Source organism: Delphinapterus leucas, chromosome 2 (genome assembly GCF_059928025.1).
Source record: "Delphinapterus leucas isolate spDelLeu-1000000601 "Yukka" chromosome 2, BTC_Dleu_Yukka2, whole genome shotgun sequence".
NCBI classification, from domain to species: Eukaryota; Metazoa; Chordata; class Mammalia; order Artiodactyla; family Monodontidae; genus Delphinapterus; species Delphinapterus leucas.
Window position 1 is genome coordinate 118,756,703 of NC_143130.1, and position 25,143 is coordinate 118,781,845.

The 25,143-nt window shown below is 34.8% G+C and overlaps 1 protein-coding gene across 7 annotated transcripts in view; it reads right to left on the reverse strand.

Annotated features, from left to right (window-relative positions):
• RALGAPA1 (Ral GTPase activating protein catalytic subunit alpha 1) overlaps nt 1–25,143 on the reverse strand; it is a 228,532-nt gene that overhangs the window by 108,116 nt on the left and 95,273 nt on the right. For 5 of the 7 annotated variants that reach the window (XR_016392164.1, XM_022570707.3, XM_089907598.1 and 2 more), the window contains exons 17-23: nt 10,438–11,973; nt 8,558–8,682; nt 7,111–7,327; nt 5,867–6,043; nt 3,768–3,920; nt 1,058–1,251; nt 737–835 (exon numbers count right to left, since the gene is read on the reverse strand). Coding sequence is in view for 6 of the 7 variants with exons in the window: in XM_022570707.3 (XP_022426415.2) it covers nt 737–835; nt 1,058–1,251; nt 3,768–3,920; nt 5,867–6,043; nt 7,111–7,327; nt 8,558–8,682; nt 10,438–11,973 (2,501 nt within the window). In the remaining variant the exon portion in view is untranslated. Of the gene's footprint in view, nt 1–736; nt 836–1,057; nt 1,252–3,767; nt 3,921–5,866; nt 6,044–7,110; nt 7,328–8,557; nt 8,683–10,437; nt 11,974–19,500; nt 19,642–25,143 lie in introns of all 7 variants that reach the window. The other 2 variants (XM_089907599.1, XM_022570714.3) reach the window with 2 other exon arrangements.

Sequence of the window (25,143 nt, forward strand, 5' to 3'; positions counted from 1 at the left end):
TTGAAAGATGTTGTTTTTAATACTCAAAACCAAATACTGTTTGTTAAATACTGAAACAATTGAATATAGCAAGCTATATATTTGTTTTCATTTATTTCTATGTTGGCCCATTTTCTTTAATGAACTAAATATCAGGATTCCTGAAATTATTTTTATCATTAAAATGATACAACGTAGGTGTGAATAACTATACACTGTTTCACTTAGGAAAATGCACCAAACATATCATATAATACTTAAAAGAATTAGTTCTTTAGAAGTACATAGCATATTCTATAACACAAAACTGAGGTTTACATTTCATTTAAATACAACAAAAACATAATTTATTATATTCATTTTTGTTTTAGTAATAAAAATGATGCAACCTAAATAATAATTTTGCTAGGCCCACTCTCCTCTCTATATAACCCCTAATGGTTAGTTAAAAATTAAGTGTTCTACAGGGAACTATATTCAATATCCTGTGATAAACCATAACGGAAAAGAACATGAAAAAGTATGTATATATATATGTATAACTGAATCGCTTTGCTTGCTGTAGAGTAGAAATTAACACAACATTGTAAATCAACTATACTTCAATAAATTTTAACAAAAGCAAAAAAACACACAAAAAACAAAACTAAGTGCTCTAGAAGACTACACAATAGTCTTCTCTCTACTGTTTGAGACTGACCACATACTTATTTACTAAATGAAACTTTTTAATTAATATTTTATATATTAAGCTTACCTTGAAAAGCCAAGGTGTAAGAATTCTCAGTGGAGGAATTAAAACCGGTGGAGAAGGGGAGGTCAGGTTATCAGTTGAAATGCCGAGGTTATCTCTAATCTGTAATTTTCAAATAAAATGCAACAAACCTATGAAAAGTGTTCTCTTTCCCAGTTTGTTTTACCTTAAACTTGAGATCTAGTTCCTACCATTAACAATATATTTAAACATGGTTAAGGCATCAGTTCGTAGTGCGGGGGTGGATGCTATCTAAGGCTTTTTCTGTACTTCTTAATACTTTATTTTTTTTTCCTTCTCCCTTTTTATCTTTTTCTTTTTTACCTTAGCTAGATTCTGCCAAAGTTCACAGAGGTAATCAAAAACTTGAGCATGTATTTCAGGATCCATAATAGCGTTGACATCTCCCAAAATACCTAGCATTCTTCGCCACATTACAGTAGCAACATCAGCATGCCATCCTGTGAGAGTGCCCCCTGCCATCACACTACAGCATTCAGATGGAAATTCACTGATTTCTATAGAAAAAAATAATTCACTGGTGTCAGTAATTTTTCTAGAGAATTGATCACAAAAACACATAGGAGTCAAATTAATAATCTTAAATGTCTACAAAAGTGAATAAAAGAAATGTTAGGATGCATCAGTGTTATTTTTTCCTGGTAAGGTCAAAACCTCGCTAGTTCATAATTCCTTATTTTGACAATAATTACTTATGCAATAGGGCATCTATCTAGATTTACCTAAGGAGAAAATGATGCAGATACCAGATGGAGAAATTTACGTTTGACATAAAGATCATATTTATAAGTACATACTCTCTATTTAACCTAATAGCTACTTCAAGTTCCATCATCAAATTAACAGAAAATCTCAGGCTGAAGGCAGATCCTGTAGGAAGTCTTCCTAAGCTTATTTCTTTGTAATTAAACCTTCCGAAGAAATATATTTCTGTATTTCACAATTAAGTCAGGCCTAGCATTAAAAGGGATATCACAATGGCATGAAAAAAATAATTTACATATAATCTAAAATTTCCATAATTACATTTCTTTTGTTTATTAATACTGGCATGATTATATATAAGACATATAGGTAACCTAGGGTCTTAGTCTCATTTCTGTCACTAATTATGTGATATTGTACAAATTATTTAATAACCTCCCTGAAGCTACAGCTCCTCATCTGTAAAATAGATGTTTTAGGTAGGTATCATTATAGATCTCCTCCAGCTTAAAAAAAAAAAAAAAGCCGTAATTCTATGCAATGTATATAACGGAAAAGGCAAAATCATTAGAAAGTCAGTAAAGACTTTTTCCTGCTTGATAATATGTCAGTGTACTGATAATTTACAAAATCATACACAGTATATGTACATCCTTTACTCTTAATGTTTAACTTTTTTCTCTGCATGTAAAGTGTACAATAACTGAGTATATTATTAAAAAGTTACTGGACAGTCTTTCACAATAATAAAAACAGGTTTCTGGTGTAAATTCACTAAAATAAAATTTTAAAAAAACACTACAGGGTTAACCATCACTGTTAACATCTCCCTATTCTACAGAACCTTCATAATATAGTGATAACTCAACTGATTGGTAACTATGAAGGACATTATTGGAACAACTGAGGATAACTGACTATAGACTAAAATTGCAATGATGTATCAATGTTAAATATCCTGAACGTGGCCCTTATATTATGGTTATATAGGAAATGTATACTTATTTTTAGGACATACTTGCTCAAGTGTTTAGGTGTAAAGGGTCTGATACTTGCAATTCACTCTTAAATGGCTCAGAAAAAAGAAAGGGTGGGTACGGTGGGGTTGTTTTAATGGGTGTGTGTGTGTGTGTGTGTGTGTGTGTGTGTGTGTATAGGTAGAGAGAAAGATAAAGTGGTAAAATATTAACAACTGGTGAATTTATCCAAAGGATTTATGGGTATTCATTTTACTAGTCTTGCAACTTTTCCATGAGTTTGAAATTTTTTCCAAATGTTGGGGAAAAAGCTGAAAATAAAAACCAAAAAACCAAAAAACTGCAGGCCAAGAGGAGGAAAGAAAAGGTCAGAAATAATCTACAAACCAGAAAATCAGGGCTGTGTAATTGCAAGGTAATTGCATATTAAGAGAATGAAGGCTTCCCTGGTGGTGCAGTGGTTGAGAGTCCGCCTGCCGATGCAGGGGACACGGGTTCATGCCCCGGTCTGGGAAGATCCCACATGCCGTGGAGCGGCTGGGCCCGTGAGCCATGGCCACTGAGCCTGCGCGTCCGGAGCCTGTGCTCTGCAACGGGAGATGCCACAACAGTGAGAGGCCCACGTACCGCAAAAAAAAAAAAAAAAAAAAAGAGAGAATGAGTACCTTAAAAGGGGGGGCGGGGGGCAGAAGTCACACGGTTTTAAATTTCTTCTTTGGCCAGAGAGTAAATGTGCTGCACTACCTATGAAAACTAGTATTTTACATTATTCATTATAAATATCTTATCAGCTGTGTCCTTGACCAAATTTTCTGGCATATTTTCAAAATGACTTTTTATCCTGATGCTTGTTACATGATGTAGGACTTAACAAAAATAACTTTTTATTAACTTGCAGTTTCTAAGGTTTCCTAGTCACTTTTAAACATTTACTTAAATATAAAAATACTTCATTTGGACTGCCTACTTTGATTCAGCAGGTTCTTCAGATAAAATATTAAGAATAACGATGCCAAATTATGTATTTCCTGCTTTAGGAAATGGTAATGTAAATGATAATATAACATACAAAAATAATGTAACCACTAATACCAGGACTATAATCAACTATAATAAAATAACAAAAATCAGAATGCAAATATCTTTCTTTAAGGGCAAGAAAAAATGTGTTATACTAATTAATTTCCCAAAGACAGAAAAGTCCAAAAGACTTATAATAATATTTACATAACATATATAAAATAACCAAATTTAAGATGCCTTATTTAAGATCTCCTGACACTAATGCCCTGAAAGGAAAGAATGGCAAAGATCTAATTTCCAAATATTGCCTAGGTCATCTGGCGTCTGTAGAACAGAGTGGTGAAGCTTCTCATCGAGCTGTAGATCCTTCTGTTCCATGTGATCTATATTCAGTGTGGAAGGAGAAGGTGTCTGTGACCTGGATCCCAGAGCTGAATGGACTGGGGAGGCACTTTCTGAACCTGTAAATATAATTTCATAAAATTACCACAAAGAATATATTCAATACCCTCTACCTAAGATGTAATGCTTAAAAGCCCAATAAAACACAAATTGAAAACATCAAAAGATAAATCAGGTTATAAACTGGCCAAAGAGGTCAATAAAATCATAATACTGTACAAGATTTCATATCTAGCAGTCTCATTCCATGTCTACTATGGGACTAGTGTGGAATGAGAACTGGACATACCAATTAATAGGGGCCATCAGTGAGAGCAAGAATGCCTACTTCCATTCCTGGTCCAGCTATAGAAACTCTGGTACCCACTGCTACTTTATTTCACTTACTTCAGGCTTGAGGCAATTCAGGAGAAGAGACTTGCCCATTGCTATATGCCACTAACATTGCTAGCCTTGACATCTTTCATTTAAAAGCATATTTTTGAGAGTCAGCTATGGTTTTGCATATATTAGCATTTAATTCCTTTTTTATTGCTGAGTACTATTTCAATGAATACTGGATGGATGAATACATTACAATTTGATTATTCACTGGTTAATGGATATTTGGACTATTTTCAATTTAGCTACTGTGAATAATGCTGTTATGAACTTTCACATACAAATGTCTGAAATAAATACCTAGGAACGGTCATATGGTAAATGTATGCTTAATTTTAAAAGATACTGCCGTATTTTTGCAGAGTGGCCCTACCATTTTGCATTCCCATTATAATAATGTAATGTATGATATTTCCAGTTGCTCCACACTCTCTTCAACACTGGTATTGTGTTTTTAACTTGAGCTGATTTATTATGTGTATAGTGGTACCTCATGGATTATTTACGTTCCCTCATTACTAGTAATGTTGAGTATCTTTTCATCCAAATTTTCATCTAAATTTATGTTTAAGGACAACTACAGTAAAAGGTGTTTATTGTAAAATAAGAATTCTTCTTTGAGTAGTAACTTAAATTCTGTAACAATCAGACTGTGGATACAACCAAACTGGCTCCTATCTTCCACTCAGCCCTCATTCTGCAATGCGCAGGCTAAAGTTCTTACTTATCCTCTGGTAGAAAAGATGTGGAATAGAAGAATGTGAAAACATAGGATGGGTTCCTGTGAGTATTTCACTGGCCGAATTTCATCAGTTTGATTTGGCTGAAGAAATGTGCCTAATTCAGACATGCAGACATCACTGCTCCAGTCTTTCAAGTTCCAGCCAACCACAGGATGCAAAAACCACCCTATTGATATTTCATCCATCATCCATCAAAGGGGTGTCAAACTGCAGTAGGAACCAGAGTGAATCTGGATAATACAGTGGAACTCTTGAAGTATGGGCCACAGGCTGCTCAGGCTCCCTCTGGTCACGGTACTGCTCTTGGAATAATGTGACCCTGCCTTTCATGACTCAATTTCTTGGACCCCACTTGTCATATTATTGTCAGGTTTGACCACACACAAAAAGTTGCTGAAAAGCATAATTTACTATATTAATTTACTATATAAATACAGAATATTAGTATACTGAGAAACAGACCTTATTTTAGGTAGTGTGCTTTATGTTTGCAACAATAAATAGTTTACCAAAGAAATCTACAAAAATCTAGGCTAACTCTGAAAATCAATGAAAAAGGTAAAGTGCAGTACCTCAACTTTTTTTGGTTATTTATTTAAAAATTGCTGCAGGAAATGCTCTGGTGCAAACATACACAAAATTTTGAGTACGGTATTAGGAGTTCATAGAGTTCCCTGAAGCTTATCCATGTGGACTCCAGGTCAAAAAACTCTTATATTAATGTTTTTTTCCCTCCATTGTTACATAAAGATGAGTGAAAAAAATAATACTTAAATAGTAATAAGTAATACATAAAATCTATCAAATACAAGTCTGAAAAGGTTCTTTGGTGGCTTAAAAAAAAATGCACTTAAGGAATACACTCCCTTGAGTAACTTTACCAGTAACCGTTGCAACTTCAGTACAAAAAGCTTGTTGATTAAGACTGCTTGTTTCCGAATCGATGTGAAGCGTGGTTAGACTAGCCACTTCTTGCTCTTCAGCACTCTGATAATGGCCAGAACCTGAATCCACATCAGCAGAGGATGCATTCCCAGTATCAGCTCCAAAGCCAAAATCTATAGGCAGAAGAAATGCTAGTGTACAGAAGTTCCAATTATAAAACAAAAATATTTACAAAAGAGACACAGCTACTTCATCAAAATAATTAAATATGAACATTCCCCCCAAATTAATTCTATTTACATACCACTCAGGCAAGGGTAAACAATGTTAACACTTTGAAATTTATAATTAGAAACAAATTTTTAAAGAACCTCATAGCCTATTATTAACAAAAATGATAAAAGGACAGAGACAAACAATATATCATCACTATTCTTATCCCTGTTTTCTGATAGCTGGAAATATACTTAACTGCTTTTCAAGTTTTATAATCTCTAGAAGAGAGATATATATAATAAAAATGCCAGATACGTGGTAAGAGTCATTTTTCTTTCAAATCATATTTCCAGTCCAAGATCAGAGTAGTATATAATCCATGAGGGCAAGAAACATAATTCTCTAATGCATCTCCCAGCTCTTCACAAAGTTGGTTCCCAAGATTTTGACTTTCTTCTTTTAAATTTTGGTACCCTTCACTGACTGCCAAGTGTAATACAGAATTACAGCAGAAAAGCTATGTGGTAGTAATATAGCACCAAATAATATCACTGATGTCATTTTAACATGAAGCAATTATTCAAGTAAGGTTCTGGGTACCATAGCATTGAACATAACTGTACTGAACATGCTGAAGCACTGACCATAACTAGATAGTGGTCCCCAAATACGACTTCATGAAATAGTCCAACTCATAACCATGACTGTCCTTTATTCTAACACCAAGTCCATCCTTTTTCCTGTCTATGTGTCTGGTCTTAAAATATCATTTGTTCTATGAAAGAACAGTGTTTTTTTTGTTTTTTAAATGCCTTTAGTTGGCAAAATAAAGAGGTCTCAACTTGAAGTGATTCCCTAAAAATTCTTTTGGAGTTTCACTGAAAATGAAATCAAAATATGTATATGGAAACCCCTAAGTAATGTTAGAGAGGAATATGATGGTTACGTAAACTGTCAGTCAGTCCCGAACAGAAAACAAATCAACAAAAAACCGTACTGCTCAAACAGAAAAAAAGATACTTGCTGTCAAATTTTCGGCCATCATATTGGAAAGCGCTGAAAGAATCCGAATGACTATCTGAGCTGATAAGATCACTGCTCCCTGCACTGGCAGGAGAAGTCCATTCTGAGGGCACACCTGGGTCATCAATAGGGCGCATTTGGTTCTGCTTGTTCAGAATATCAGGGAGGTCTTTGGGAATTTCGAGGCTACCTGGACTACTTCCTCTTCTTGTCATAGTCTAAAAATTCAAGAAACATTTTACCATTAAAAAAATTTTTTTGAATTCTCATTAAGCATGTGAAATCTTTAATTTCCAAGACAATCGTCACAATAAATGTTGAAATTTAGGGCATTAAGTAGGAGTGGGGGAAACACTAACCGAAGACTCCGTGTAACTGTATGGAGCTGGGTCCTGAACTACTGTTGGTCTGGCTAAAGCAAAGACCCAAATACCATTTGGTGCTGGGCCCGAGACCCTGAAGCCTCAAAAGGATCCATGGAGTGAATATTAAGATAAGATAGTAGAAAGAGCAAAGTATTCAAATGGAAAAAAAAGAGGCAAATGGAAGAGGGAATTCCCTGGCGGTCCAGTGGTTAGGACACTGCACTTCCACTGCAGGGGGCATGGGTTTGGTCCCTGGTGGGGGAACTAAGGGATCCCCCGCAAGCTGTGCAGTGCAGCAAAAAAAAGAAAAGAGAAAAGAGAAAAGGAAACAAATGGAAGAGATAATGGAGGGAGGGAAGAATGACAGCAAGGATGTCATTCTATGATGATTACATATAATGATTCTATAACTTTCTTCCCACTCAAGGAAAACAACTTAAAAAAAAAAAAGGAAAATGTAATGGAGCTACAGACTTTCACTAAAGAGACAAGTTGAAATCTAAATGGAATATTGTCCTTTAAAAAAAGCAATTCCACATATATTTATCTTTCCTTAACAATTAAGCATCATTAGAAATAAAACTGCTTCTATTTTCATTTTGCCTTAATTCTAACACTCAAGATAAAGATAACTTTAAAATCTATTCCAAAGTTATCTGTAATGATTAAGTAACCGATGTTAGCATGCTGTCAAAATGGTGTGAGTTGGGCCAGAAGACCTCCATTGTTATCTTTCCTGTTGAGGGCTGACAACAGGCATCAGAGTACTCTAAGAACAAAGATGAAAAACAGAGAAAGAACTAGGAAGGTACTGGCTTATACCACAGGAGCTGAGCAAACAGGTATCCCAAATTTTCACCCTGGTCAAAACTAAAAGCCTGCTTGTTTTAGGTCTTTGAATAAAAAATACTATAAAAATATAATTTAAAAATCTTAATTCAAAAAAGGGTTAAATTTGGGGTGAGGGCTTATTTGAATAAAATTTTCCACATGTATATCATATACATATATATGTACATATGTATATATCTTTTAGTTTCTCTACCCTCCTCTCTAAAATCAAATAAATAAAATAACACTTACTGAGGCATTACCACTTCGAAGTCGTTCTGCTATAAACTCATCCATCAGATCAGGAACATTAGCATTGCTGCTGCCAATATCACTATTAAGAGGGGGCAGTTTTGTGCTCATGTCCTCTTTATTGACTAAAAATAAATAAATAACTATATATAGTGAAGAAAGACTTAACTACATTTCCTAAATTTAAAACAAAAACAGCCAAAAAATTACCTATGCCATATCAATTATTTGCCAAACATGCATCTACGAATAATTTCTCTCCTTTTAGATTTAATTTTAAGAATTAGTAAATTGATATTTACTTTATTTAACTAAGCAGATGTTAGTCAATCTTCAGTATAACCTTAAAACAGCAAGAAAGCTTATAGATAAGCACTAGTTGAAGTTAGGTTAATATTGCCTATAAAGAAACTGGTATATTTTTCTTTCTTCCTGCCTCTGCTTCTATTTGGAGCCTTAATAATTTATAATTCCATTTTCCCCAAAGAATATTTGCAAGAAATATATCCCTTGAACTTAAGTTTAGATATTAATAAATTAAAATTCTATGATTTTGACATAATGTTGTTTGTATTCACTACAAATCTAATTTTTTGCTTTAAGAAAAAAGAGATTTATTTTCACAAAGATTTTTCTGTTTAAAAAAAAACCCCACAATAGTTATTTTGATTTTTTTATGACTACATTATGATTAACATTAACAAGAAAGTTTTAAACTTGGGAAACTAACTTACAAAAAATGATATTTACTTATTTCACTATTATGCTGTAGAAAAGCATTTCTCTGCAACCAAAGGATATCGACACTGTTTATGTTCCTAATGAACTACAAAGCATTTCAGGTTAAGAAAATATACTGGTCAGGAAATCACTCTGAAATACGATTGTCTTTATACTACTTGGCCAGGCTTTTTTAAGCTGTCAAATACTGCCCTCAAGTGGCATTAATGGCTCAGTGCAAGATGCAGCGTTCTGTTAATCATGCTAACAAAACCATGTTAAACAAATAAAATCGAAACCTACCTTACTGCTGAAAGTTAATTTTCTATAACTGTGAAGTTATTTTAAATTTGAATCAACATAAGAGAAAACAGTTACCATAATCTTGCTTTCTGTAATCTGTCCATAGAGGTTCCATATTTAAATCATGATTGGCTATCATGAAACCTTTATGCACATCTAAAATCTCAGAAAAAAGAAAGTAACGATAAGTGTTTTAAGGATATAACTTGCATTCTATACAAATGAATGCAAAACTCAAGAGCCTACAGCTTGTTGGCAAATGGTGTAAATGAAAAGTAACTGAGTCCACTTTGAGGTTTAAGAAATAATTTCCTCTTCAATGACAGTTAACTAAAAATGTTGGTGTTGGTTGCAGGACCTTGATTTCCATTATGTTATATCATGTCACAGTAATCTACCAAGAAAAAGATAAAATCAAGTAAATCAGCAGTAAAAATAAATGAACCCAATTATGTAGAGCTGGGGCCCTTTTAAATGTAAACTTTTGGGGGGGACAGGGGAGAAAGTATTCCAACTCCTCGGTAAACTTAATTTCAAGGTTCACGTGGTACACACTCAGAAAAATATCTGATTTAGATAGCCTTTGGAAGGTCATTAAATTTTCCTGTATGTCCCTCTTTCCTATCTTGTTCAGCAGCAAAGAGGTTTAACTAAATGCTTTATAAGGGAAATTAGTAATTTAAATAAACATTTTATGCTGGGAAAAATACAGCTGGGGAAAGGCGCATGCATAACCAAACAGAGAAAGCAGTGACCATCCCAAAGCTTTTTGATTGCTTATAGCTTGCTTCAGTTGCATTAAGCCAAACTGGTGCTGTCTTTCTCCTTTTGCGCTCTGCACACTGTTAAGTGCTCACCTGCAGCTTTCCTTCCAAAATAGCCCATTACATGACTGTACAGATCCCTCAGTGGAGCCTCTGGTGGCATTCTGTTCTGCCTCTGTGGGGAAACATTTGCCTTCGGCTTCGAAAGAGCATGTACAACAGTTTTATAAACGCCACCCAGGGAGCCCTGCTGTAGTCCTGCCTCATGACTTGACGACTTAATAGTACTACGACTACCTCCTAACTGATTACTAGCAATTCCTTCTTTTTGTAATATGGCGGTGGGGATCTCTGTAGATTCCTTAACTGTCTTACTACTTACTGGTGCCGTGTCTAGAGGCCTGTACACACCGGGTTTCACTAGCTCGGTAACACTGTTTGAGCTGGCATGGGGGCTGCTGATGCTGCTATTGCTGCTGCTACTAAAGCCGCTGAGCTTCCGCAGCCTCATCTTCCACGGAGCCTCTTTGTTTTCCAGAGGGTTATAAAACTGAACTGACTCAGTAGATGGTCTAAAAGTAACGTGAACACTATTTCGTTTTTTAGAAGCAATTTTCATGATTTTGGCTCTATGAGTTACTGTTTCAGACAAGCTCCTTTTAGTTGGAGAAAGCTTGCTAGTGCTTGTAACATGAGGCATTCTGTGGTTAACAGGTGCTTTTAGAGTAGTTTTCTTGGCATGCAAAACATGTGGGACAATGATTTTTTCATTAATTTGCATACCCTTAACCTTTTCAGCTATTGTTATATCTATACAGGCATCTAATTCTGTGGCTGTTTGTCTATACAGATGTTTCCTCTTTTCTTTATCACAAGGGCTACCCGAACTAGGTTCCGATGACTGTTTATCACTGTTTAGTTGTTTACGTTTTTCAGAAGTTTTTGTTCTCATAAAGCTGTCTAACTGGTTGGGTGCACTGTTACTCATGAAGACAGCTGAGTTTGATTCTTTTTGATACTGTATGTTTTCAGGAGTCCCAACAAAGGAGGTGGTATTTTCTGATTTACTTTCCTGATCTATGTGTTCTAATTTATCTAAGGATGATCTTTCATCCCTATTTACTGCAATAATCACTTCCTGTGAAGCTACATCTTTACCTAACTCGTTTTTACTACGACTTTCCTGGTTTTCCTTAAAATATTCTTTCAGGGAGGAAAGAAGATCATCATCTCCTTCAAGGTCAATGTACTGGATTTGTTCAAAAGCTGAATCTGCAAGTTCTACTGGATCTATTAAGTGACAAAGATGGTCATATATGCTATCACCAACTTCCAGAGAAGACTCTCTACTATGAGTATCAGTGATGTGGCTTTCAGTGGATCTAGTTATTGAAGAAGCCTCTGTGGAACTCTGCAAGCTTGGTGCATGACGGGATGAACTGTCAATTACAGGAACTGCACCTTTGGCTCGTTCAACAGTGAATGGTTCCAAGATGTCAGAAGTGCTGCTACTTCGAGGCAATGGCTGCTCCTCACTCAAAGCACCAAAAACTTCATTTCCAGTGTCTTCGCTTTGTGAAAAATGTCTGACTCTAGTTGAACGAGGAAGTATTTGAGCATCATCAATATCTGTAAAAAAGAAAAATTACAGAGTAGGAACTATACGAATATGAAAAATAAGTATTAATTTCAACCATACCCTAAGCATATGCTTAAAAATAAAAATTTTTGAGATTTTTTGTAAGCTCAATGAAAGAAAATCTATTAAAAATACAAATCTGTTTTTAAATAATGATGTGCACAAGCCAATATAGCATGTAGTATAAATGAATTAGAAAACTACCAGAATACATTTTAATATGTTAACATGCATAGAAATAGACAGTGAGGTGATGAAACATTTGGAAGTGCAGTTAAAGATAGAGCTGTGCCAATAAATCAAGGAATTCAAACTTGCTATTCAATTTTTTGTACTTATTTAAGTTCCAAGCAGAAAAAGTAGATCTTAACACAAAAAAGCTGATCTAAATATCCCATTGCAGAATCTTACAGGGTCTTATAAATTCCTGTTTCCTTCCTTACCAGGCAAGAGGCATCACCTTTTCTTCAAATTCTTGCTTATCTATTTGATCACAGATTACACATGGAAATCTCCACCCTCTTCCTAAAGTCCTCTTTGTCAGGAAACTATTTATCTGTTCTACTGAGGTATTTTACTTTATTTAATTATAGTATTAAAACCTATTCATCCTATCAAATAAAACTAATACATTGCTAAAAAAATAATTGTACTTTTTCATTTCTGACACAAACACCATTAATCTACTAGGAAGAAACATTCTCTGCCTATCACTGGCCCATTCCATTAAATAACCATCAAACCCTAAAAACTGTACCTATGGCTTCTTACATTTCTTTTAAAGAATTACAGATTTTAGAGTCAAAATGGACATCATAGATTATTTAACTCTCTCACCGAGGAAACTGAGGCCCAAAGAGATGAAGCCACTCTCTCAAAGTTGAGAAGCAGGTTTAATGTTCAACGTCATTACATTGTTTTTACTGCCTGAAGTGCTAAGTATATGGTAAATCCTCAAAAATATTTACGAAATTGAAAATCACAATATGAAATACTATTTAGCTGTAGAGATATATACAAATTAGAAATTTTAGAAGTAAAATACCATGTCTATGAATCTATCATGACCTCTAACATTACCTAGAAATAACTAAAAAAAATTTTTCAGAAGCCAGAAAAATATAATGAAAAAAGGACACAGAGTCAAAAAGTCAGATGTTGGGTGCTCACTAGGCTTGTAATGCAAAGATTATAAATAACAGAACTATAACTGATCAAAATGAGAAGATTTAGATCCAGAGTAAAACAGTTACTTGTCCAAGATCACAGATATTGATGGTGTTAGGTCTAAAACTCTGGTTTTCTTACTCCAGACTCCGACACCAGTTTTCTCATTTATAAAATGGGGATACTAATTAAAAATATTCTCAGGATCCATCCAATGGATGAAAAGAGGCTAGTCCTTCTGCTATTTCACTCATATCCCTTTCTCTGTATGAGGTCCAAAAGGAGCCACCTTATACTAAATTCAGATCAAGAGAAATTTGTAATATACTAAGACTGCACTGTATTCCTGAAGATATACATTTAGACTCCCAATACGGGTCAAATACAAAATATCTCCTAAAGTTGAAACAATTTCTTGTTATCATTAAGTTGAGGAGAATACAACACTTTAAAAAAATGTTGGCTTTCTTCTTCATGCACTCCACTTAGAATTCTTCTAAATGAAAAAGCAAGCATCTCCTCAGAAACTTTATATTTATGCATTATACTCCATTTATTACTGTAGTAGATAAGTAATGCATATTTGTGTATCTTGACGAATGCTAAGTATTTTGGTTTATCTCCCATAATAGGTCATAAGAACCTCTGCCTAGAGACCATATTCACCATGCACTCCAGTTTCTTTCCACAAAATATTCTAATAGACTCAGTAAAGGATAGACTATATAACTTTTCTATAAAAATTATTAAGAATTTTATAGTTGGAATTATTTTATTAGCTGCAAATTCAAAATCAAGATCTTAAAACCTTATTAAAATCTAATATGAGACTAACAAATATACGAACTTCAAAAAAAAGGAGAATATTAGTTTTAATGTTTAGTTTCCTTTATTATTTATTTATTTATTTTGCCCATGCTGCATGGCATGCGGGATCTTACCCCAACCAGGGATTGAACCTGTGCCCCCTGTAGTGGAAGTGTGGAGTCTTAACCAGTGGACTACCAGGGAAGTTCCCCTCTATTGATATTCCATAATTTTTCCATTCTAAAGAAACCAGTAAAGCTTATTGTGAAGTTCTGTTTTTAGGAATTTCTTCCCAAACCCAGTCCTCACATTGCATGTTAGGAAATTTAAACATTATTTCAGTCTAAGTGTTTTTCCCTAAACTTTAATGTCTAAAAAACTTTCAAGTCTAAGAGGGCAAGAGCTTTGAAAAAAAAAATTTTTTTTTTCTATCAATAATGTACTGTTAGAGAATTTAAAATTAAACAAAAAACTTTTTGAAAGTTTTAAGCTTTAAATACAGTTCTTACACGGGCATATAACAATATTAATTGCATAAAAGAAATCAAAGTCAGTACTTGAATTAAGCATGACTGACTCTAACGAGACTTAAATTTAAAGAAATATACCTGAACCTTGTTGAAGATAAAAAGTCTAAATGACAGCTAAATATATACAGTTGTCCTTCTGTATCCGCTGGGGACTGGTTCTAGGAGCCCCCCATGGACACGAACATCCACAGACGCTCAAGTTTCTTATATAAAATGGCCTAGTACAGTGAACACAGTTGGCTCTCCACACCTGCAGGTTTACATGGATTCAACCAACCTTGGATATGAAGGGCCGACTGTACAGTCTTTCCTACATGCATTGTTCTAAGCATCTTACACGTATTAACTCATTTAATCCTCACAACAGCCTCATGAAGTAGGTGTTATTATCCCCATTTTATACATGAAGAAACTATTTAATTCACTTGCCTAAGGATACACAGCTAGAAGATGGAGAGGTGGGATTTGAAGTAAGGAAAAAATTAGTCCATGGTCTTAATTTCTTGAATAATATATATTACATATTCAGGAAATAATTAATTTTTTAAAAAGTATTATTAAGAAATTATAAACCAGCACAGGGATTTATCTCTATAAAGATAACACTCTTAGAAATCAAAACTTAGTCAAATACAAATATTAGTAAATGATACAGAAGAACACAATGGACAAACTTTGTATTGGATTGCTGAAAATAATGGTAGCAACAGGTTATAACAGAAATGCCCTTCGAAACTATTTAATTATGCTGCTTACATTTTACCTTGAACAACGGCAGTGTCTAATTAATTTATTTTAATCTAAAGTATCAGTAACCAGTGATTGAGCAAAACAAGAAAAAAGCTTTTTAACAAATTAAAAAAAAAAACTTGAACATTGAGAAATTGCTTCCTATAGAGCCTACAATGTGTTAGCAATGTCAAGTTTCATCTCTGGATTTGCTTAATGATGTTTTAGCATTAAAGTGTTGGAAATTATTTCTGGATTAAAAAGTAGTTTTTTCTGAATGTTGTGTTTCAAAGAAAAGTTTTCTTTGCTATTTCAAAAAGATAAGCTGTAAATTAAAGTGTAATATTAGCTTGTAACATGTAAAAAAAAAATTCTTTTCACTGAAATTTACCTTTCTTCAGGATTTTGTTTGTATTAACATCACAATATCCCCATTGCTTGAAATAGCTCTTGTCACATAGTAGGGGCTCAATAAATACTGGTAGAAGGAAAGCATGTCTTTTATATTAAAAATAGTAGCTGTTAATTACTAAAATATCAAGCTAGTTCCTCAGGGGGAAAAAAAATCTCTAAATCTGTAATACTAACATACCACTAGAAAATTTAAATAATTTCTAAAACGAGGTATAGAAAAAAGTGCCAAAATCCCTTTTACCAAAGTTAAATTCTATTCTTGGTTAATCATAAACACTAGCTATCAGTAATATTTTTACAGCTCCTGAATTCATAAAATCATTTCTATTACTTTATGTAGAAACTGATGCCATTTAGAAGCTCAAGTTTTTTCTGAATTACCTAAAGGAAATGACAATGTCCTTTATGTAATTAAAAAAATTTTTTTTGCCTATTTGGGCTATAATAGCAATGTACCTTCAAGGTAAGTTAAGAAATATAGAATATCTATGTTTTCGATTCTATTATTAGCAGAGGCTAGTAAAACTTCTACATCTTTTTATGACTAGATGTTCAATTTTTACGTAATTCAAAGCAGTATGCACATCATTGAAATCATATGAAAAGACTGAAAAGCAATAAACCAAGCCCAAATAATTAATTTTAGACCACTAAAATTTAGAACACTAAACTATCTTCTCCTCTTATCCTTCTAATATTGCTTCCCTGACTCTTAAATTCTGGAAATAGACAAATGACCAATATTTTTTTAATAAGAAAATTATAGTTTTATTTGTTTGCAAACATGTTATATAATGCCGTGTTTAAGTTAGATTCAAACTTTTCTTGAGATGCACTTTTTAAAAAATTAACACAAATTATTTCAACAAAAAATCTAATTTAGAATTATGCTAGAATCTGCTGGTTTTCTAGGTGGAAACTCTGTAAAAGGTTACTATCACATATTGATGACAAGAAGAAATAAATTCCTTGATTGTGCAAAGAAGAACCTGCTTGTTTGATTAGAGATAGAAAATTCTCCTCCTGATTAGGCAGAATTTAGGAACAGTATGGGGCATGAGACATAACATCTTCTTTCTCCTGATACTCAGAAAATAGAAGCAGAGAGATCAAAATATTTTGCTCTACAGTGCTCAATTCAAATATTGAAGTACTGTTAATAACCTTAGCAGTCTACATAATATGGCCTAGACAGACTAGAATCTAACAGCATCAAATATGGCAAACAAATTAGCAGTTTTGAGAACTAACTGGAAGAAAGTGGGTTTGTAAACTTTATTTCAGGGTGAGACACCCAGAGTTCTTGATTAGAAAATAATAAGAAACAGTTGCAAAAGTCAGTTGCCCACCATGCCTATGTTCTTTTACATCCCTTCTATCATGAAAGTATTATTTCTGACAGTAAAAGCTAATTTGCTTAAGAATAATTATTGAGATTTCTGACTTCTCTTTGTTTATCAGGAAAATAAAGACTGCAAGCCTGGGCTACCATATGTGTAAAACTACAGTCTAGTGTAGAAGAGAGGACAGGAAAAATGTGCCTGCCCAGACACCAGCACTACTGCAGAGCTTTAAAAAATAAACTAACATACTCCTGCAACCCACAGGATATTATATCAAAACCTGAGACAGAAGCCTGGGAAGAAACATTTGTTCAACATCAGATGAGTCTAATGTTAAGAACTAAAGTCACTGACAAAGTCAGTGCCCTTGAAATAGTCCCCAGAACTTAAGAAAAACTCTCCAACGATATTCAGCTAGTCAACTAGTTTAGTCTATCTATATATAGCTATACCACATAGCATCACATTCACAACAATGTAGGTTGAATGGTCATCTAACCAAGAATACTAGAGGAGAAAAAAAGGGCTGGATAAAAATAGAGTACATTGGGCTTCCCTGGTGGCGCAGTGGTTGGGAGTCCGCCTGCCGATGCAGGGGACACGGGTTCGTGCCCCAGTCCGGGAGGATCCCGCATGCCATGGAGCGGCTAGGCCCGTTAGGCCCGTGAGCCATGGCCGCTGAGCCTGTGCGTCCGGAGCCTGTGCTCCGCAACGGGAGAGGCCACAACAGTAAGAGGCCCGCGTACCGCAAAAAAAAAAAGAGTACATTGAAAACTGACAGCTACTTCTTAGAAATCGTAGTATGTTAAAATAAACAAACGTAAAAGGAATTAAAAGAAGTGTCTTTTTACCCTGTAAGTATTCAAGAGTAGCAAGTAAATATTTTTCTGGAAAACCCTACTTCTAACCAAAAGCTAGACTGATTGTCTATGGGTAGTTTCATTGTCTTATTGGTGAAACAGTTATAGAAACCTCAACTCCTGATCTTAGATGACGCATCCAGGAAATACATTATTATGAGTTCAATTAAGCCTGCTCACAGCAGGGGGAGAGAGAAAACTATGAAGAACAATTTCTTCTTTTATGTAGTTCACTTTCCTTTTTAATTTTGAATTATATACCTCCTCTTGGTTTGGGAGAAATCTCTGATCTTAGGGATGGTGAAAGGGATTTCACCTGAAATAACATTATTAATAAAAATGCACCTTCCCTCACATAAGCCTATAGTCAATTAGAAAGTTAAGAGGGTACAAAGATAGGTTGTTAAAAAAAACCCAGCAACCTCACCAAAAGTGGCAACGTCAGGGAAATACTCCTAAGAAGAGTATAGGAAAGCACCCAAGAATGCACCATAACTTTCTTTGAGCTAGCACATTTTGCATAGTAAGCACAGTTGACCCTTGAACAACACGGCTTTGAGCTGTGTAGGTCCTCTTACTTGTGGAGTTTTACAAGTAAATATGTAGTACAGCACAACACTACGTGCAGTTGGTTGAATGTGCCCATGTGAAACCACAGAAATGGAGGGCCCACTGTAAAGTTATACATGGATTTTGGACAATGTGAAAGGTCGGCACCCCTAACCCCTGCGTTGTTCAAGGGTCAACTGTATATTCAACACAAATTTCCTTCAGTCTAAAAGACAAGGCACGGTATGATCTTAGTCATAAAAAAAAAATTTTTAAAAAGAAAAAAACTGATCTATGGTGATACAAATTACAAAGTCTGTGTATGTGTGTGTGTGAGTGACTGACTCAAAAGTGTCACTAGGGAATTTTGGGGGTAATGGAAACATTATATTTTGTCTGGGGTGAAAGATGATGGGGGGGTGTACAATTCTCAAAACTCACTGAACTGAACACAGGAACTATGCATTTTATTATATGTTAATTAAGCCTTATTAAAGAGCAGACCAACCCAATACTGGAGATCAAGGACCTGAGGCAGAAGTGCAAAGCTAACCAGGTTTTGAGGCTTCTTAGAAATTGGGGCTTCACAGAATGGTTGCTTTATTTGGTTTAAAAGTGAGTTGAGTTCTTAGAATTCTATATGCTATTATAATCTAATATAAATCCAAAGATTTATTCCAAAACAACTTTTAGATTATGTACTTTTCTCAATTACTGATTCCCCTGGCTTAAGTTCCATTACTATAGATGATGAAAAATGCATTGTTCAAGATTTACCATATAGTTAGTCAAATAATGACATTATAAATATACATTACCACTTCACTTAACCAACTGAGAAGAAAAAATCAAACATGAACAGAAAAAAACCTGACCATTTACAACCCAAACTATTGGTCATTGGCACAGCACTAAACTTAGCACTTCCAGAATGAACTGCAAGGATAGCATTAGAGTTCAAACAACTCAAAATGTTGATTGCTCAACCACTTTCCCAATTTCCCACACCTCCCCCAAAGAAATTAACTTTGAAGAGTTTATTTGATTAAGCAAAATTTGAAAGCAGAAGGATTAAAAAGTGAAAAAGGTGGTGCAGAAATTAGCAGAGGTGGCACTACCTGAAAGCTCATCAGAAAGGGGAGTGAGAACAATATCAGGCAAGAAGGGTTTGGAAGTATGGATCAGAACAGGAGCACTTTTAGCACTGCGTATATAGGCCGATGGCAGAGCACATTCACCAATGGATCGGCTTCTCATGGCTTTAAAAAAGGAAAAGAAAGAAGTGGGGAAGGAAAAAAGAAGTGACTATAATGAAAGGCTTGTGTCACAGAAAAAGCAGCAACAGAGAAAACTAAAAGATACAAAGGAAGGAAATCTTAAATTAAAACATTTCAGCACGGCAAATACTGGCAAGCTGTAAGAAAAGAAATTAGAGAACACATATGACATTTCGAATGTAAATTTTTTGGTGTAAAGCAGGAAAATGGTTTTTTTTATTATTAGCAGTTACAATGGTATAGCATTAAAAACAGCAGACACTTTAATTAGCACTATGTTCTCAAAACCAAAGGTCAAAAAGTTCATCGAATGGAAACACTGAAAAGAACCAATATTAACAGTTCCAAGAAATTTTAGGTACCATATTTGGTATTTCTCTGAGCCACTCTGAGGCAATTCTGAGCCATTCTTCTTAATGAAGCTGAATTCCAAGAACAAATTCTTTCTTTCATACTTTTTCCTAATAAAGTTTCAAAGTCACTCATAGGTCTTTTTTAGAGAATTTTATGTAATTCATAATCTAAAGAATTAAATCTCATGGTTAGTATTTGTTCCTGGTAAAAGAACGCTTGATCAAATCAGTATCTCCTATTTATATTAAACTTAACAGTATAATTTTAAAATTTTAAGTAAAAACACAGAAAACAGAATTTGCAATAAGCATGAAGAATCGAGTTATTGAGAAAAATGTTTATGCTTATTCAAGTCTTAAGCATATTATGTAAAAATTTAAAAGATTAAATTTTTGAAGATAAAAACTTAAAAACTGGAATTAAAAAAAATTTGCATTTGTAGTTGTATTTGGTAATTTCTTAAAAGTAACCAGTTCACAAAATTAAAGACAAATTCTGACACATTTAGAAATAAATAATCAAGTTTATACTTCCCAAATATTTTTTAACTTAACTTTTAGTTTAGAGATTCTTGAATAAATGAAGGTATGTATGAATGGAGAATTTAAAAGAAACAATACTGCATAATATCCAGTGTAATAGTGACATTGATAAAAAATACATATATTTGAATGTTACCATCAATTCGAAATCTTAGTTTTTCTGATTATTAGAAACAGCTGGTTCCCCGATGGCTAAATCCCTTAGTCTGTCACACAAGGCCTTTGCAATCCAGCTGCAATATCCACGGAAACTTCTCCGCCTTCTGTTCTCCCATGTTGCTGCCACACAGAATTTTATACTGTTTCTTACAGATTTCATGCTCTTTTACAACAACATGGCTCTGTGAATTCATAATACATTTGGTCTTCTTTTCTTCTTGATACTCCTTCATACATAAAATGTCATATCATCTGTGATGCTTTTAAGGCTCTCCCACATAATTAACTTACTAGCAATACAGCAATTACCAAAACAAACAAGAATTCCTTCTTTTACAAAGCTTACAATCTGTTTTTAGTGGACTGTACGTTTTATATGTCAGCCTCCTAACTTTTCAAAGGCAAAAACTATATCTTCTTATCTTTATAACTCTGGTGCCTGGCATATATGAGCTCAATAAATCTTTACTGAATGAGTATCTGTATTTGGGCAGCACAGCATAATCATTTGAAAAAAAAAAAGTTTTCATTGTGAACATATAGAGGAGAAAACCAAAAAAAGTATTAACCAAAAACTAGATGTATGTCATAGAGTTATAACTGGAAAAGGATAGTTAGAGAGTCCCTAACCCCCAAATTTATTAATGTTGGCAAAATAAAGGATTCTTTAAGAGCAGCTTTCAGCAGCAAAACATGGAAGGTTGGAATATATTAAGAAAAGGCAACAACATGCCTTCAGTGTATGGCTTTCTGTATAAGGTATTAAAGATAGGTATATTTTAAAATTGAAACCATACACAAAATGTCAGAATCTGACCCTACTCGTGATTTCCTGCTAGCTTCTTCTACCTCTCGTGGAAGTGACCGGCAATTTTATAATCCAATTTGAAATAAAAGTTATGTTGACTTCAAGGTAATCATTTCTTAAAACTTAGAGCAAAGACATAAACACATAGGTAAAACTTGAAGTGCTGCTTATCAGCACAAAAGGTAAAATGCCACCTACAGTTATAATCAGATGTGATTTTTAGAGATATTTCTTTTAAAACTAAATTGAATCAAATTTTCAATTCCACAGATGAATTACAAGTTTCTTGAATTTTTCCCTTGGGTTAGATAATTCCTTGGAGATAACAATTCCTTCTATTCCTTCTTTCTCACCACCAACCTGAAGGAAGAGCTTGGGCATTTCCCTTGGAACTTCTCCCATTATCACAATGGTGTAAATTTGTGTTCTGATCCTGAATGAATTCTTCAGAAGTGCACCTCTCCATCTGCTACTGTACAACAGGTCTTTAAGCATACCTGGAAATCTGTCAAGTGCCTCACAGCTGTGCAACCTATGCTACAGAAAATGACTTACATGAATTAGCTCCTGGGATTTTGGGGATTTACTAATCTAAAGCTTAGATCAGAGAATCTCTGTAAAGCCACTGAAACTGGTCTAGCTTCAGTTAATTATCCTACAATAGTCTCTAAGTGTTCAAGTGAAAGGAAGAGTCACACGACTCTCACTTTAAATCAAAAGCTAGAAATGATTAAGTTTAGCGAGGAAGGCATGTCAAATGCCAAGACAGGCTGAAAGCTAGACTGCTTGCTCCAAACAGCCAAGTTGTGACTGCAAAAGAGGAAAAGTTCTTGAAGGAAATTAACAGTGAAAAGGCCAATGATAAGAAAGCAAAACAGCCATATTGCTGATATGGAGAAAGTTTTAGTTGTCTGGAAAGAAGATCAAGCCAGCCACAAGATTCTCTTAAGCCAAATCCCAATCCAGAGCCAGGCCCTAACTCTCTTCAATCCTAGGAAGGCTGAGAGAGGTGAGGAAGCTGCAGAAGAAAAGCATGAAGCTAGCAGAGTTGGTTCATGAGATTTAAGGAAAGAAGCCATCTTCATAACATAAAAGTGCAAGTGGAAGCAGCAAGTGGTGATGTAGAAACGGCAGCAAGCTATCGAAAAGATCTAACTAAGATCATTAATGAAGGTGGCTACATTACACAACAGATTTTCAATGTGGACACAACAGCCATCTATTGGAAGAAGATGCCATCGAGGACTTTCATAACTAGAGAGGAGGAGTCAATGTCTGGCTTAAAAGCTTCAAAGCACAGCCTGGCCCTCTTATTAGGGGATAATGCACCTGGGGACTTCAAGTTGAAGCCAATGTTCATTTACCATTCTGAAAATCCTGGGGCCCTTAAGAATTACGCTAAGTCTACTCTGTGCTCTATCACTGGAACAACAAAGCCTGGATGACAGCACATCTGTTTGCAACATGGTTTACTGAATATTTTAAGCCCCACTGTCAAGACCTACTGCTCAGAAAAGATTCCTTTCAAAATATTACTGCTCATTGACAATGCACCTCATCACCCAAGAGCTCTGATGGAGAGGTGCAATGAGATTCACATTGCTTTCATGTCTGCTAACACAACATCCATTCTGCAGCCCATGGATCAAACAATTATTTCAACTTTCAAATCTTATTCTTTAAGATACATTTCGTAAGGCTACAGCTGCTATAGATGGTGATTCCTCTGATGAATCTGGGCAAAGTATAGATACACTGAAAACCTTCTGGAAACAAGAAAACCATTCTAGATGCCATTAAGAACAATGTGACTCATGGGAAGAGGTGAAAATGTCAACATTAACAGGAGTTTGGAAGAAGTTAACTCCAATCCTCATGGATGACTTTAGTGCAGGAAGTAACTGCAAATGTGGTAGAAAGCACAACAGAACTAGCCTGAGGATGGGACTGAGATAAAACTCAGTCTCAAGATGAAACTTTGAAGAGGAGTTTCTTCTTATGAGTGAGCAAAGAAAGTGGTTTCTTGAGGTGGAATCTACTCCTGATGAAGATGCTGTGAAGACTGTTGAAATGAGAACAAAGGATTGAGAGTATTATTTAAGTTTAGTTGATAAAGCTGTGGTAGGGTTTGAGGGGACTGACTACAATTCTGAAAGAAATTCTAGTGAGTAAAATGCAATAAAACATCATTGCATACTACAGAGAAATCGTTTGTGAAAGGAAGAGTCAACCAATGCCATGAACTCCCTTAATGGTCTCACTTCAAGAAACTGTCACAGCCACCCCAGCCTTCAGCAACCACCACCCTGATCAGTCATCAGCCACCAGCAAAAAGACTATGAAGTGCTGCAGATTCAGATTCATGGTTAGCATTTTGGGGCAATATTTTAAATTAAGGTATGTAACATTGTTTCTTTAGACATAATGCTACTGAACACTTAACAGACTGCAGTATAGTGTAAACATAACCTTTATATGCACTGGGAAACCAAAAAATTCGTGTGACCTGCTTTATTGGGATATTTGCTTTATTGTGGTGGTCTGGAACCAAACCCGCACTTATCTCCTGAGGTCTGCCTGTACACTTTAATTTTTAAAAAGCAGTTTCAGGTTTACAGGAAAATTGAGTGGCAAGTACAAAGAGTTCCAATATATCCCCTTCTTCTCCCACCCCCACCTCGAGTTTCCCCAAGTACTGACATCTTTCATTGGTATAGTACATTTTCTACAACTGATGAGCTAATACTGATACAGTGTCATTAACAAAATCCACAGTTTACATTAGGGATCACTCTTTGTGTTGTACATTCTATGGGCTTTTGACAAATGTATAACATGTATGCACCATTACGGTATCATACAGAATACTTTCACTGCTCTAAAAACCCCCTGTGCTCCACCTATTCGTCCCTCCTTGTTGCCCTGCTCCCCACCTCCACCCCTGGTAATCAGTAATCTTCTTATTGTCTCTTTAGTTTTCCCTTTTCCAGAATATCATATAGTTGGAATCATAGTGTATGTAACCTTTTCAGATTGGCTTCTTTCACTTAGCAATATGCATCTGGAGCTCCTCCATATTTTTTCCATGGCCTGATAGCTCACTTTTTATATTCAAAGAATAATATTCCACCGTGTGGATGTACCACTGTTTGTTAATTCATTCATCTATTTAAGAATATCTTGGTTGATTCCAAATTCTGGCATAAATTCCGAGTTTATGAATAAAGTTGCTTCAAATATTTGAGTGCCAATGTTTGTGTGGACATACGTTTTCAACTTACTTGGGTAAATGCCAAGGATGGTTTGATTCTATGGTAAGAGTATGTTTAGTTTTCTAGGAAACTACCAAACTGTCTTCCAAAGTGGCTGTACCATTCCCACGAGCAATGAGAGTTACTGTTGCTCCATATTCTTGTCAGCATTTCATGTTGTCAATGTTCTAGATTTCAGCCATTCTAATAAATATGTAGTGGTATCTCATGGTTTTAAGGGCAATTTAATTCCAAATCCTATAGATTAAACCTACAGACATATCTGCATGTAAGCACAAAGTATAGAAATATACATAACTATATTCTGTACCATTTTTAACAGCACAAAATTGGAAATAAACTAAAAGTC